Below are 16,885 nucleotides of genomic sequence, written 5' to 3'. Positions count from 1 at the left end.
TGTGTGTCTGCCAGTCACTGAGTGGATGTGTGTGTGTAGGTCAGTCAAAGCGTGTGTTAGTCTTTATCATGATGGGTGTGGCCTTGACAGGAAGGGGTGGGGCAAATTTAAATTAGGGGGTGCCCGAGTTCCATCATAAATTCAAAATACTATTTTTACCACTGGATTCGGCCCTTTCACTGATCCACTGCTTTTTTTTTGGCAAGGCTGAACTACATTCATATTTCAGCGATGCCGAAAGGGATATAAGTGCCACAGCCTCTCTTTGCAAAGCATTCTCACTTTTTAAAAGATAACAGTCATCAAAAAAGAAGTGTAATATCTTAATCCTACAGGGTTATTCACTAGAGTGGAAAAAGTCAGGAATTTAGAGTGAATTGCAAATTCAAGACCAAAATAACTGAGCTGGAAAAGATCTCAAAATGAGCTTTGCTTCCAGTTTGGCTAGACTGGACTTAAATTTGAATTCCCAACAATTCTCACATTAGTAAACAATCCTGGTTACGGTATACTCATTTTTTTTTAATTCACATATATTAAAGAAATCACTTGCCTACCAATCCCAGTCCCCCTGACAGCCATCATCTATCTATCTATGTACAACTTATCTTGGGTCAGACTGTCAGATATCCCTGCCAATGCTAGTTTACAACATACAGCCGCTTTCGAAAATCGTGAGCTCTTTCTACATGCAGTATTTTCTGTCCGGTAAGTTTAAAAAGCTACAGCTGGTTGGAAATGATTGAGCTCTGGCTTTGGTAACGTATAGTCTGACCAAAGATATAGAACATGACTGTCAAAAGAAAAAGTGAACAAGTAGGTAAATTATTTAATAAAGTTCACTAAACATGAAAAGGAAAAATAAATATAAATAAATAAAAAAAAAAATAAAAAATGGTGTATTATACCATAAAGATTATATTATGATTAAAAACAAAACAAAAAACACAACACAATGACCGTTATCCTTTAAGTGAATATTGAACTTCCCATTATGACTGGGAGTTGACTTAGAGTGCCAGAATTTTTAATATAGGTATATTATATGGCATTATATTATGCAGTTTTATTAACCATTACTCCAACTATTTATCTTTTTAGTACATTTAATATAACAGCAGCTTAGAGAGATTTGCTGGCCATCTTATCAGTCAACTGGAGTGGGGGATGTGTAGGATGGGAAATATATTTCATAATAATTAACATACAATTTTTAAATTATAGACATTTTATCGTTAATTCACATTTTTGTCAAAGAAACATTTCATAATTGGTTAAACAACATAATGCTAATACCAGTCTTATCCAAACAATACTGAAGCTTTCCACCAGGTCAAGGTTTCTGGAATACAGGTAGTTTTTCAGTACAAGGATTTTTACATTATTTTACAAGCGATTTCAGTTTTAATAAGTCTGGTGAAGAGCAGACGATCCCGGCATCTGCTTCTGTGGAAAAATGCGCAATCCTCCAACGGAACACAAACAGTTTGTGAGAAAGGTCCATTGATCATCTTTTGCTAAAGAATTTATAGTACACTAAGCCCCCAAGGATGGCAAGTTCGAGAATGATGATAATTGACATCAGAAGCTTGTTTGTCACAATTCTGGGAACAAAGATCAGGTATATAGAAATATAAGAGTTAGAATGATTGCATATACAAGATAAAATCTGAAATAAATTAGCACTACTACAACAACTATATAGTTATTTTCTGTGTGTATTTGAATGTTATGTAGCACAGAGAAGCCCATTGCTGCTAAAAACTATTTTATGCTGATATAGTCCTCTTTTGTTCTTGACTACTGACTAAGCTTGTTGTTTACATGAAAGCAGATGCCAGTATTTGGCTTTGGTTTGGAAAACTATTCAAAAGGATGTTAACCCCTTTAAAGTGTTACCCCAACGAAGAAAAACAACAAAAAACAGTGCAAGCTGTGAGCGGACGTCAGACATACAATATGCACAGTATAAACATTATCAGCTGGAACGCTTGGTCTGAGCTGGCTAATGCAGCACCAATGGCCGTGTCGGAAGTGGAGTTACACCTCTGGCAGCAGAGGGTTTTAACTCTGTATGCATGTTTAGATTCAAACGCTGCACATACAGACTCCAGGGAGCATGACCACTACAAATCACTGAAGTGGTTTCACTGAAGTGGACTTTCCCCGTTGAATCTCCTGCAAGCTGGAACAGCAGACACAGGAGCAAATATTCTTCCCTCCAATAACTGGACGACACACAGTTTGGAGTGTAAGCAGGAACAGACAGAGCTGTGGTTTTATTGTTTCTTATATACACATTTTTACACAATGTTGCCACTCACTAAACATGGTTTTGTAGCACAGCCAATCAAATACACTATAATAATAACACCTTCCCATAGATTCAAAGGGGCAGAAAAAGTGTCCCAAAATCCAATAAGCCCAAACAATGTTTATAAAAGGCAAACTCTCCCAGGGGCCATCGTCAGAAGGTAGGAGGTGGGCAAACAAGCCCCTCCAAAAACCAGTGACGAGGTCACTTTCGCCACCATTACCATTATTGCTTTTTTTTTTTTTTTTTTTTTAATAAAGTGTTTTCCACAGCCACAACCAAGGACCTAAACTTGACAAGAATACATGGGTGAGCACATCAGAAAAAAAATAATATTTGGTATATTAACTTGTTGAACAGTTTATGTGAAACATAGCTCTAATTAACCTCATTTGGTGCTTGGCAGAGCACGACATGAATTGTGGTCCACAACAGATTTAGATAGCAAATCACCATATTAACAAACCTATAAAAATACTGGGCACTTCAACTAATACAGCCTTAAAGTATGAAAGTGTTGACTGTTTGAGAGGAACCGGACATTAAAGAGACAGTAGTCCTCCAACCTAGTCCGTGTTGGCATTGCTTTCTATTTCTATTTCTTTGTATATGTGCAATTTTATTTGTGAGTATGTTTTTAACTGTCCTTTTGTTCATTATGGCTTAAACTTTTGTACTACATTTATTTTCAAATATGAGAATACCTTCATTTTAATTGAATGTTTTTAAAGTGATACCCTCATACCAGAGTTGTAATTACTACTGCATATAGGGTTTCCCCCCCTTTTTCTAAACACCTTAGACACACCCAGGTAATCCCTAAATTTTGGACTGGTAGGGTGTCCTTGAGGACTGGGTTGAGAACCCCTGCTCTACACACTTCATCTACTTGTTCCAATTTATTTGTGAGGGTGTATATTTTACAACATAACTTACTTCCGTGACATGGATCGCAAGATCTTCTGACTTCTGCTTAAATTCTCATTTGTGTTAACCAACTTAAAAAAAGAAAGAAAAAAAAGAAAGAAAGGTCATTCTTAACACTCACCAGCATATCACATCATATGTTATTAAATAATTTCCCAAAAGAAGGTAACCCCCGAAACCCAACTCTCCTGTGCCTTTGTACTAAGAGTACTTGTTATTCTCTGTATATATTAGTATTTCCTCTTTCCCACTATTTATCTGCCACTGGCAAAATTCTATTCGCCAATTATATTCAATTCTAAAACATATATATTCCTACTTATAGGGACACTCCAAACCTCTAAAGAACTTCAGCAGTTTTATGAACTGGGACAAGGGGGCAAGCGGATTTCAAAATAATTTAACACTCATGAGTAGATTATGAACATTTTGGGGACACTCCTCTGGTAGTTAAGGGAGGGCTGTTCACTCACTGGCTTTCTGAAGCCAGACACCAAATTTGCACAGAACTGATATCAGCCAGCCCAGAACTCTTGTTCATGGTTGAATACTGCACATACAACCTTCAAATCACTTAAGTGGTTATGGTGCTTTAAGCCACACCCTCAAATGCAACAAAGCACCATATTGAGCAACAATAACAGAAAGTCATCATTGTGGTGTCTTTTTTTTTAACATTCTTTATTTTGGTTGTGCTTTAATAAGTGTATAGACTGGTAAACACATGTCAGCAATTTCGCCAATATATTACAGAAAAAGGAACTAAAATAGGAACAGTATGCTGGAGCCCGTTAACTCATGCATTATGTGTGATTGTGGTCAGGAGATGCGCCAAGAATAATATATAAAAAATAAATGTAAAAAAAATTAAATAAATAAACACGTGATACCCAAGGTATATGTAAATCAGCTATTCCAGTCGCCTAAATATTGGTCAGCCTCAACTAGGGAGATACAAGGTGATGGTAGTCGTCTGGTAGAAAAGTACATTGTTATATAGGAAAAGGCGGTCATCTGTATATCAAACTCTACTTCAGCTCGCAAAGCCAGAAATAAAAAAACAGGTTATAAAACAAAAATTAAAACAAATGGTAAAATGACCACTGACCAACTTAGTCGGAGCACTGCCAAAAGGGTTCCATATGGTATTCCCAGCTCTAGGAGTAAGGAAGGTGCATCTGAGAGGTGAGTGAGGAAGTGGGTCTTTCACATCATGTAGGCAGAATTAGAGGAGCTTTTCAGGTCAATAGTTCCTTATTTTTATTTTGTCAAATCACTCAAAAGCAGTCTGACAAACCCAACATTTCTTGCACTCAGTCCAGGACTATGGACTTTTACATTGTATCGTATATGGTGTGCAATGGTCTATTATGCTAAAAAGGTCTTTGCAAAAAAGACCTTTGGTCCCTCTTTTTGGTCCCTCTTTTTGGACATTCTTAATACATTATGATACCCTCACTGAAGAAATGGTGTTGTCTATGTACAGCTGAGGACTGAGAGTTCTTTCTCCTGAACCTGTGAAATGGGAGTTCCCATTTTGGCCAACAACATGATTTCTCTCTACATTCAGTCTAATCCTCTAAACACATTTCACCAGCATGTTCAATTTTTTGGTGGGATTAGTTAGATCAGTGTCCCCTTGGAGTGGGTGGAATGAAAGAAGCAGGAAAGTATGGGGGAAAATCATTTGCAGGGGGGGGGGGGGGGGCAGGGTATTATTGCTGCCCGAGACAGTCGCATTCAGCACAGGCTCTTCAGGGAAAATCCCTATTTTACACCTTTATCTCCCCGGTATTTCAACTTTTTAGCAGCGACCTCACTCTATGTGGAGGAAGGTGCAGAATGTAACCTGACTTACCCGGACTCGCATTGGAATTCAGTGTCTGGGTCACAAATCTTGGCAGCTTGCGTAAAAGCTTGGGAAGAGACCCTAGGACATTTTTGTCACATCGGGCCCTGTTCCCCATCTTTGGACCAGTGGGGGTTATCCCGATCCCCACTGGTGACCCATCTTGCACTTTGCAGAGAGCTACGAAAATTGTACCGCACGTTCAAATCCTCTGACACATTGGAAGACACATGGCGCAAGCAAATTGGCCACCCTGCTGAAATATCAGCAATGCCGAGGGCCAAAGCTGGAGGGCCAATGTGCCAAAAGTTATGGTACAAAGTCGCCTGTTGATCCAGTGCACTTACCCCTTCTGCTGCATAACCGATCCAAAATACAGCTTCAGATACCAGTGTCTCTCCTGGGCTGGGGGCCCAGGAGAGAAGTCCAGAACCTAGAGAAACTGAAGGCCCATGATCTGGCCATTCAGAATAGGGAGACCCAGGGACACTAAGTACTTGCTCCCATCAAGGCCTGGGGCCGTAGCTACGTGGAAATGACCCAAGCAAAGCCTACACAGACAGGGAGACGGGAGAATGCTGCTAGCCTACAGATGGACCAGCCTGCGGAGTAAGGAGATCAGGACTGGCAAGATAATTTTAAATCTATAGCATTAATGCTTTTGTTTCTTTTCATTAATGGCTTATACTCAGTGGTACCCTTGCTTAACCGTTTTAGGCACATGAACATATCCGGTTATATTTCTAGAAGTGCAACACATAGTAGATGCCTTTTTGTGTTTGTTTAATCTTTTATGTTTTTATTTTAGGCATGAGTATCGTCAGTTCTTAACATACCTTATGTTGCACCTAATATGCGATAGTCTGTGCCTTTACACTTTATCGCTGTATACTCCTGCTCGCCTATCTTAACTGTACATTCGTACGAAATATAGACGTCATCTCAAATGTCATGTCTGTGTTTTACTATGCTTGCTGCTGCAAGCTCATTTGTAACTGTAAGCAGAGCAAAAATAAATAGAGTGAGGCAAAAGCTAAAGCTTTTGAATGAGACAATCGTCTCAAAGTGATGCATGTTTCTTTAACCCCTTAAGGACCAAACTTCTGGAATAAAAGGGAATCATGACATGTCACACGTCATGTGTCCTTAAGGGGTTAAATTCACTGGGATGAGGGGAGCAGAATATAAACACACGGGAATACTATACCTTTAGGAATACATGTTTGCATTCCTAACAATATAATGTTCTTTTAAGATTGTATTTCACAACATAATTTACTTCTGAAACTTGGATCACATGATCTTCTGACTTCTGCTTAAATTCTCATTTGTGTTAACTGATGGCCATTCCCTTTCAGCATGATTACACACTGCAGAGCATGACCGGCAATGAGCACGGTGTGAGATCATATATTTAAGTGAATTCTATATAGCTAGTGACAAAGGAAGGCTCTAATCCCCAGTAACTTACTCTTCCTTTTGTGCGGTCCAATTGTTCCCTCTGCTGGCCAAGTTCCTCAATGATATCTGTGCCAATGGCATCCGTTTCTGCTGCTAAGTGGTGGGATCTTGCAATACTGTCCGAGGTTTTAATTAAACTCTGTGTGCCTTGAATGAGCAGTGCTCTTTGGGTCTTCAATGGGGTCTGTAAAAGAATCAGATCTGTGAATAATAATAATAATACACGTCATCCAACATCATTCTTATTAAATGGATTTTGGTACAAGTGCAGTACTGGACAGAAAAATTTGCTTTATATAATGAAATCTCTACAGATTCTCAAAATCTTTACAAAGGGTCTGCAACATAAACACCCAAAGACAGACCTGTAGGTGTTGAGAAATCATTTAGAATTAGATTGTAAGCTTGCAGGCACACATCTGAAAACCTACTGTCCCAAGTTGTGTATCAAGCTATGTATTTACTAATGGAGAGGTTTGTAGGCACTGTGAATATAAAAATTACTAAATATATATAATAACCATACCCAATATGAGTTACAGTCTCGGATGTGTCAAATTAAATTAAAAAAAAAAAACAAAAACAAACGTGTGCTTTTGAAGAAAAACATTTAAATCAATAAACATCAATTTCTCTTATAAAAGAGCCATAATGGGATTGGAGCGGCACTGGGATGAAGGTGAGTTTAACACCTTTTTAAATGCAGACAACGCGGGGCACTACACCAATAAAATGATATGGGATATTTTGTGCTTGTGTGTGCATTCTGCAAACATTTAAAATAACAAAAAGTATATTTACCATTCAAGGTTGTGTTCAAGGGCTGAAATTGTTAGGCATATAAATGAGGGGAAAAAAATAAACGTAACTAGATAAATACTCACAATTGTTTCATTTTCTATGTTGTAAGCTCCATGACTATAATCCTCAGAAATAGTTACTTTTGCTTCTGTTTGCAGTTTAACAAGGTCTTTTTTATAGGTCCGCAGCTTGCTCATCATTTCATGTCGAAAAGATGGTGGGGCGTATTTCAATTCCTCTTCCATTTCCACAAGCTGGAAAATATAGACACAAACAAAACAAATCTAGTATTGAGTAGAACACGGAGGCTCAAAATGCAAGACGTCTAGTTCATCTGTACAAAAGAGAAGAACTGATCTTCGTTAAAATCAGTAGTAGAGGGGATGGAAAGGTAAGATACCATTAGGGGCATCCAAGATTGTCATCAAACAATCCAAAAAGGTCAGGGAAGGCAGCTCAAATATAGTAAGGGAGTAAGCAAATTTCAAGTAACCAGGAATCAACCAACACTGGACTACTGAGGACAATAATCATCAAAAGATGAGAAACTGAAACAGCTTTGTTAAAAGTGACCAATGCTCTGGAACTGTACAATGGCTCAACAATCACAAAACACTGCTTGTACCAAAATTGATGCAAGGTACATGGCTGTGTATTTTACAGGTGCAAGAGTACAGCAGCCCTTAAATGTACAAAGTGTATAAAAATGACAAAGGGCAAATGAAAAGAAGAAAAAACAAAAAAAGAATACAACACCCACAAGAGAGTGAGCTTGCAGATCCATATAAGTAATGATTTATGATACACAGGTATGACAAGAACATTCTTTTTGATGAATACATAGTTTTTTTCATAAATTGAGTTACTAGCAGATTGTCTGCCATGGACATACAAGCTTTTTCATGGTATCTTTAAGTTAGATCAGGGGTGCCCAAAAGAAAGATCCCTAGATTTGTTTTTAAAACTACAGCATCCGTGATGCTTTGCCATTCTAAATTGTATTCCAAAGTCAAGCAAAGCATCATGGGGGATGTAGTTCTACAATATCCGTGGACCCACCTTTTGGCCACCACTGAGTTAAATAAAGGAAGCATAGCATGTCCACCTTCACCATAAGCTATGCAAAATGCACATGCGGTAAAGATGTGTGGACAATCTCTTTAAAGAGAAAAAAAAATAGTCCCAAAAAGCACTAAAACTTGCTCTAGATGACTCAGAATGAGAAAAGAGACTACCAGGCACCAAGATGAACGTTTTCGTTGCAATAAAAATGAATAAATTATATATGTATCCACGCTCTTTCAGACTACTCCTCTTTTTGGTCTACAAAACGCTCCATAAATCTGTCTTGGTTATAAAATTCCCAACAAATAAACAGAAAGATTAGATGATAATTACCATTTCATTTGCTTCCTGCTGCTTTTCATCAAACTCGCGCAAAAGTCTTTTCTTCTCCTCTGCAAAGAATAAAAAATAAAGATTAAAAAAAAAAAAAAAACTTCGAAAACTGTAACCAAACAGTAATCATGAATGTTTAAAAGCAGCTGAACTTGGGTTCAATATTAAAAGTAGTTGGTCAAGCACTCATTTTTCTCTTCTAAAAATTCCTACATTAGTTTTTCACATTCATTCTTCATCAAGTAATGACAATTTCCACATCTGATAGGCTCATCAAAAAGGTTTAGTTTGTATTGGTGCAATGAGCATATTGGGTGAATACTCCTGTGATGAGGTCTTTTGCCTCTTCGACCAAGGGCTGTAGGTTGTCAAATATACAGCATTATTGGCAAATGGCTTATATTACCTCAATAATGATAAATTAGGTAGCCAACTGTGCCAAATATTAAAGCATAGCCAGTAAGAATCTTTATTTCCTTTTAGCATGAGTTAACATTTAGGACTTTGTAGTCTGACTGAGTTTCATCTACTCTGTATGTACATGCTTCGTCATACGAATTAATCACAGTCTAACAAATTAGTCAAATTTATATTAATTGTCCTTTTACTCTGACTTATATAGATCCACATTATTATGGACATGGTATCTCCACCTGCTCGGGGTTCTCCAGCATCGGTTGTAACAAACATCACCCCATTTGAGCCTGCTGGGGAACTTTATACTTGAACTGCTGGGCCTGTTGACAAACAATGGGCTTCTTCGCCAGTGTTGCTAAGGTTTTTAGTTTCTGTTGGTTTATTTTGCTTTCTACTGTGATAGCTGACTGGGATTTAGGGTTTAAATGGCATTGTAGCTGTGACATACTCCCCTTTTTAAGGGAGTTTGCTATGAGTTCTTGGAGGGGACTACTTGCAAGCCAATTGCTCTGTGATTATGGCCCCTTTCATTTACTGTGATTAAATATACTATTTGTGCCTATTGGGACTTGGCACAATGCCCCTTTAAATTTTGAAGTGGAACTTCGAACCACCGAACAGTCGGACCACACACACAAGTGGAGTGTGCAGCCTATTTACCTTCCAGGCTGGTAGTTAACCGCAGCCAAATTGACGAACGGCTGGGTGGTCGCCATTCATATAGTCAAACCATCTTGTTTAGTCGAACGTGTTCAGCTGTGTTTTCTCATCGAGTTCATGGAACTCAAAATCGGACAAGCGACGGCGCGAACACCGCTGAACTTTACCTTCTCCGGGAGTCGCGCGTTGTTCGACAATTTGAACAGCACTTTAACATTGGCTGTGTGCACGAATGGTTTCCGTTCGACTAGTCATTGAAAATAGACCGTCCGCACAGCCCAATTCCCTGGAACTGTTTTGATGCATGAAATCCTGCATGCGGTCTGTCAAAAGAGACTTCCAGGAATTTCCTGAACCCCTGCTCTGATCTGGGTGATTTTATGATATGTTGTTCACCCAGATCAGGGCTATCCAGGGATGTAAATTTATGTGGATATGTTGAATTTTTGGGGTGTTTCTGTATTTTGGATAAAAATGTGTGTTTTCTGTCTGTGGATAATTAAGTTAGTACATTAGCTACCTTAATAATATCACAGGCATAGGGGAGGGATTGCTGACTGGATGTGGGAGTGTTACAGTGCTAATTATTGTTACCATTGGTTTATGTTCCTTTTGTCCCTGTTTTCCATCAGGTCCAGGGGCTGTGCCTCTGGACTGACAAACTGTATATATTCCAGGCTGTGGCAATAAACCGTCTGTTCTACTTCACCCTCAATCTAGTCTTGTCTCTTATTGGGAGAAACTGCTTCAAGGGATTGCTATGCTCATCATACTCCATTGAATAATCACTAGCTCTTGTAAGAGCTGTTCCTGCTTCACTCTCTGGGGAGAGAGAGGTTCACACACTGGAACCTGGTCGTAGGTCCAGGGTGGGTAGGAGAGGGCGAGACCCCAACCAAGCTGCGGCGGTACATGGAGTCTGCCGTGCTTATGGTGTCTAGGTGAGTGTTTGGTGATCCGTTACAGTAGCAGATATTGTTTAAGCCACAAACCAGTCAGCAGAGTTCTCTCTGATGATTTTAAGTCCCCTACCACACTCCACATTATATGATGCTATACAGCAGTACCAAGACAGCTATCATTGTCTATAGAGAAAAAAATGCCTCATGTTATTATATATTCAATATATCTGCATTCATACTGTATTTCACCGCATAATAGTCGCACCCTGGTTTTATAGTCCAAAAATTGGTTCAAATTAGTCACGTAATAGTCGCATAATTGACCATTGCGGATTTTGTTGTTATTCTTCAAAACTGATGGTGAACATCCTTCTGATTTTATACTGAAGAGAGGGTTTATGACCTATCAGCTTATTGTATTTTAGTGCTTTTTATCTATATAATGCATTAGACATTAAAAGGAGGACGGGGATCAGAGTTTACGTAATGCATTAGAAAATATGCTATTAGCAGCTATAATGTAAACAGTAATTGTTACAAAAAACAAAAACACAACAACAAAGCTTTGCATATAGAATATCCCACAAAATAAAGCTTCAGATAATGGTTGCACCCCCATTTTTAAGGAAAGCAATTAGGCATAATATCTGCGACCATTATACGGTGAAATATAGTATTTCATGTTTTATGATATGGTACCGTAAGGGCTACATTTCTGTATGCTTTCATAATTTAAACATATGGAAACTCATTACTTGACTTGTGATTGCGCTGCTCACAATAAAAAAAAATAGAAAAATAAAATTGCCTGAACAAGATTTCTTTTTTGTAGTGAATATGCAGCTTAAACAGATTGAGAAGATCCACATCCAGATGCCATTTACTCATGCGAGCAGTTCCCTTTTGTTTTTTACCATGTGAAGGAGCACAAATACTCAGCAACATGCAAATAGGACGTATGGAATGGAAAAGGTTTATCCTGTCTGCACATGGTTTTAGGTAGTCTACAGATGAGACAGTTGAAATCTACTGGAGAATTTTCCAAATAATGAATGGTATTGGCCTCTTTAATGAGCGAGATCTTCATTGGAAACCACAAGCACTGTCTTGAAGGTTTTAAATGCCCCAAGACTGATTACATGGCTAACAGTGTGGCCTCCAATTTGAACATATAAGTCTTCAGGGAGCATTAGAAAAGGTCAAGGGACAACAGTAGGTGAGTTTACATGATGAATGGTGAGCCCAGTGAAGGACTACTCAGCATGACTGCTTCCCCAATGGCATTAAAGAGAATCCCTCCACTGGATTGATGCGGATTAAAAGGACCACTCTAGGCACCCAGACCACTTCAGCTTAATGAAGTGGTCTGGGTGCCAGGTCCTTCTAGGATTAACCCATTTTTTCATAAACATAGCAGTTTCAGAGAAACTGCTATGTTTGTGAATGGGTTAAGCCTTCCCCTATTTCCTCTAGTGGCTGTCTCATTGACAGCCGCTAGAGGCGCTTGCTTGATTCTCACTGTGAAAATCACAGTGAGAGCACGCAAGCGTCCATAGGAAAGCATTATGAATGCTTTCCTATGTGACCGGCTGAATGCGCGCGCAGCTCTTGCCGCGCGTGCGCATCCAGCCGACGGGGAGGAGAGCTCCCCGCCCAGCGCTGGAAAAAGGTAAGTTTTAAACACTTTCCCTTTTCCAGAGCTGGGCGGGAGGGGGTCCCTGAGGGTGGGGGCACCCTCAGGGCACTCTAGTGCCAGGAAAACGAGTATGTTTCCTGGCACTAGAGTGGTCCTTTAAATGTTTAAATGTCATGTTTTCTGGTTGATATCCTAATAGTAAGTAGTGGATGGGAGAAAGAACTCATTGTCATCTGCTAACACTTTAAAACAAAAAATACAGGTGGGTATTTAACATGCAAGGAGTTTTTTTTAATGACAGTTTAAGAAATGGTCTTGTCCTCGGTGTTTGTAGCCCTTAACAAGATGCATTGGTGAATACACAGGCCCCAAATGCAAATAAGACATGTCCACCGTCAGAATTCCAAGTTTTAAAACTGAAATGGCCATGTTACAAATATGACCCTACAACATGAAAAACAAGACAGATATTTCGGCATTCATGGATCTACTTGAACACACATCTTGGGATATTACTACAAATAGAATGTGAGGTTTATGGAAAAAAAAAAAAAAATACTGCATTAAAAGTTTCAAAAATACCTAGGTGAAAACTCCAGATTATATAAGTCACGAATCGTCTAATTTCCAATTTGCTCACTTCCTGCACTCAATCATCCAGCTACGCTAAATGCTCAAATCACGCATCTTGAGAATTTATTTGCTTAACAGAAAGGGTTATTCACCATTTGTCAGAAAATGTGAATTAAAAAAATTATAGGACTAAATTAGCCAAATTGAAAGCATAGCAGAAGAGTTGTTTTCAGTCGAGCCATTTTAGTGTAACATATGAAATCCCAAACAATTCCCACTTAAGGGGGTCGATTCACTAAACTTCAAAATTGGAGTAAGCATATCTAAATTGCAAAATTCAGGCTAAAAAAAAAAAAAAAAAAAAAAATCCCAAAAGTTTATTTATAGCCAAGTTAGAGAATTTCCCACAGCAGCTATTTTAGCCAAATAACTCAGGTGGGATTTTACTGAATAAACCCCTTTAATGAATATACCTTTAATAAATGAGCAGCACTGCAAAGGGAATAACAAAAGTAAACACAAACAGCAGAAATCTAGGTTATATTACATATATTATATCACAGCTATTTCTGTAATACATTTGCAACCTCCCTGGGTAATTATCCATTATTTTTATGATTTATTATATCATAGTTATTGTTCTCTCCCTCTCTCACAGACGTCAACATAGTAAATAAATAATTAAAATATTCAGAGATAGCAATGGTTTCGTTATTCCCATTTTCTACATTCACCTCCACGGCAGCTCTGCAACATGGGAGGGATCCTCCGCAAACTGCCATAGAAATCTTTGTACAGTTCGTGGAGCTTTTCAAACTGCTCAGATGACATGTTTCCCCCTGGCAGCGCTCTAACACAGAGCCCGGTCTGCTGATTGTCCACAGGCCTGCCTCCACCTCCAGCTACTTCCTGCTCCCGAGGACCCACACACCTACTTTAGGTGTCCAGCGCGCCTGCTGGCTAGCATTTTCATCTTAGGAGTTTCTGTAATATTTTGCCAGACACACACAAAAAACAACAACAACAAAAAACACTACAATTCACCACAATCACTTATTATTTATATGTAGTGGTGTTATTTCCTAATTTCTTTGATTTAAACAGGCACTTAAAGGGACAGGAGCTGCTGAGTGCAAAGAGAATGAGGATGGAGTCATGCATGTCATCTTCATAAATAATATGCTTTCTGTATTCTCTATTTTAGACATATATATATATATATACACACACACACACAGATATATATATATATTGTGTGTGTGTCTGGTGACGCAGGACTAACCGCTGGTCAATCCCTATTTTAGCTTCCTTATTTATGTATAACTGACATCCATAAAGCACCAACACATTCTACAGCGCTGTACAATTGGGGGAAAAGACAGTACAATATAAACAAAGCAATACAAAATGTAGAGGTTCCTGTAACAGGAGCTTACAAACTAAAGGTTAAATGGGGGAGATGAGACAAGAGGTAGCAGAGGGATTTCTAGGTGATGGCAGGGAGAATTAATAGTATAATTTGCATTAACTGATAACATGTGAAGGGGATGGGAAGCTGATTGACAGATTCCAGCTGAGTAGAAATAAAGGGTCCCTGTTTAAGTTGGATTGTGGAATTCTAGAGATTTAACCACCATTTTGAGAAGAAGAAAAAATCGTAGCATCATTAGATGCATTTTGTGCCAAGCTCAAAGCACTAGAACCATGCAAATAGCGCTCTCTGCATGTTGCACACTTAGTGCGTCCGGCTGCTTCATTGGCAGTCAGGCTGGTGTGCATTCTTGGCTGACCTGCCTTATCATTCGGAACTGCCCCTTTTCAATGGACACTGACTGCCAAAAAAACATTAAAAACTTTTTTTGGCACTATAGGGTCATTAGGTCCCCCCCACCCGCTGGGCTGAACGGGTTGAAACCCTTTCAGCCCCTTACCTTTCTCCAGTGCCGGGCTCCCTCTGTGCTGGGGAACTCTCCTCCCTCTGCCGACGTCAGCTCCGAATGCGCATGCGTGGCAACGGCCGCGTACGGATTCAAACCGCCATAGGAAAGCATTACTCAATGCTTTCCTATGGACGTCCTGCGTCTTCTCACTGTGGTTTTCACAGTGAGAATTGCAGAAGCGCCTCTAGCTGGATTAACCCTCAGTGAAACATAGCAGTTTTTCTCTGAAACTGCTATGTTTTCAGCTGCAGGGTTAAAACTAGAGGGATCTGGCATCTAGACCACTTCATTGAGCTGAAGTGGTCTGGGTGCCTATAGTGGTCCTTTAATGTCAAAATGAGCCAGTCTTTTCCTGCCCACAGAAGAAGTGTGTCATCCTGCAGGCTGGTCCTACACTCAGAACACAATGCAGAGGGGGTTGCGGAATCACCCTCTTTATAGTCCTAGTGCACTTAGCACATCACAAGCGTGTCCAATGATTGGGCTCAGGCCATGCTAGCTAGGGACAGTTCCCTGGTGTCTCCAGATGCAGGACACCAGAGAACCAACCCAGGATGGCACAACAATTGTGAGACTTGCACTTTTTATCTGCTTTCATCAGCTTGAAGAAGTGATGTGTGTTCAGGAAAACATGGTGGTTATGCATTGGTCCCGGATCTGGCAGGACCATTCGAGTTGCAATATCCTTTCTTCACATCTCCGGTTGGACTCCAATGAACTGTCCCCAGCGAAGGCAACAGTTCATGAAATGTACTGTGCTGAATGGTATCAGGACACCACGACCCTGCACAGAGCTGGTTTCTGGTGTGTAGGCCGCCATGTGCCGTTTAAGATAGACCTCCTGTCAAGCTCCTTGTAATTGACCTTTTCAATCTTGATCAGATTTTAACAATTCTGTATGTAAGCAACAACCACTTCAATTATTTCAAGCACAGCCCAACATTTATGCACAGTACAACACCTGTCTGGCAGGATTGTTCACTAAAGTCTAAATTACTGGGAATTCAAACAAAATTTAGGCCACAACAGCTAAAGCTGAAGATTTCTCCAAGACGGCAATGATTTCAGTTCAATTATTTTAACTTAAAATTTTAATTTCTCTTCAATGAATAACCCTGACAATGTATGTGTGTATGGGGACAGTGGGTTACAAAGGTAAAAAGAAGGGAGGGGGGATACAGATTTAATACATCTTTTATTTATTTATTTTTTATGTATCTTTACCCCTACCCCCCACACACAGCACTCCTACCCCCCCACACACAGCACCCCTACCCCCCACACACAGAACCCCTACCCTCACACACACAGCAGCCCTACCCCCCACAAACATACAGAACCCCCATCTCCCCACACAAACACACAGCACCCCCCACACACAGCACCCCTACCGCCCCACGCACAGCACTCCTACCCCCACACACACAGCACTCCAACCCCCCACACACAGCACTCCAACCCCCCCCCCCACACAGCACTCCAACCCCCCCACACAGCACTCCAACCCTCCACAGCACAGCACCCCTACCCGCCCACACACACAGCACCCCTACCCCCCCCACACAGCACCCCTACCCCCCCACACACAGCACCCCTCACACACACACACTCCACTCCCTTACATACAAACACTGCACCCCTCAATGCAGTATGTGTGTGTGCATTCAGCAGCCTGTATGTATTCAGCAGTTTGTATGTGTGTGTATTCAGCAGTCTGTGTGTGTATGTATTCAGCAGACTGGGTATGTATTGAAAAACCAAAGAAAAAAGTTACCTGCGCTCTCTCCACATCCCTATGTATTTTTAAACAAATTGAGGTGTTTAGTTACCTCCAATGACCATGAGAGGGTATGCCCACCTGCCACATCAAGGCAGACCTCTTAGGTGGGTCCTAACTCTAAACATTCGCCTTGCTTCCTTGAGCGTCTGGCAAAAATATCTCTAATGAGACAGAAAGGGGTATTTTTTATATACATCCCTACATGCTTATTAACCCTTAATAGGGAA

At 40.0% G+C, this 16,885-nt stretch overlaps 1 protein-coding gene across 1 annotated transcript; it reads right to left on the bottom strand.

Moving 5' to 3' along the window:
* Positions 1-1,002: 1,002 nt before the first annotated feature.
* VTI1B (vesicle transport through interaction with t-SNAREs 1B) lies at positions 1,003-13,837 on the bottom strand. Its single transcript, XM_063438957.1, has 6 exons — positions 13,673-13,837; positions 8,751-8,809; positions 7,436-7,606; positions 6,562-6,735; positions 3,251-3,312; positions 1,003-1,604 (listed from the first exon to the last, which is right to left on the bottom strand). The coding sequence occupies exons 1-6, from the start codon at positions 13,767-13,769 to the stop codon at positions 1,508-1,510; spliced, it is 660 nt and encodes a 219-aa protein (XP_063295027.1). The 5' UTR covers positions 13,770-13,837; the 3' UTR covers positions 1,003-1,507.
* Positions 13,838-16,885: the final 3,048 nt, after the last annotated feature.

Source organism: Pelobates fuscus, chromosome 13 (assembly GCF_036172605.1).
Source record: "Pelobates fuscus isolate aPelFus1 chromosome 13, aPelFus1.pri, whole genome shotgun sequence".
In the NCBI taxonomy this organism is placed as follows: domain Eukaryota; kingdom Metazoa; phylum Chordata; class Amphibia; order Anura; family Pelobatidae; genus Pelobates; species Pelobates fuscus.
The sequence above is the reverse complement of the archived record's forward strand: the minus strand, read 5'-3'. Positions and strand labels throughout refer to the sequence as shown.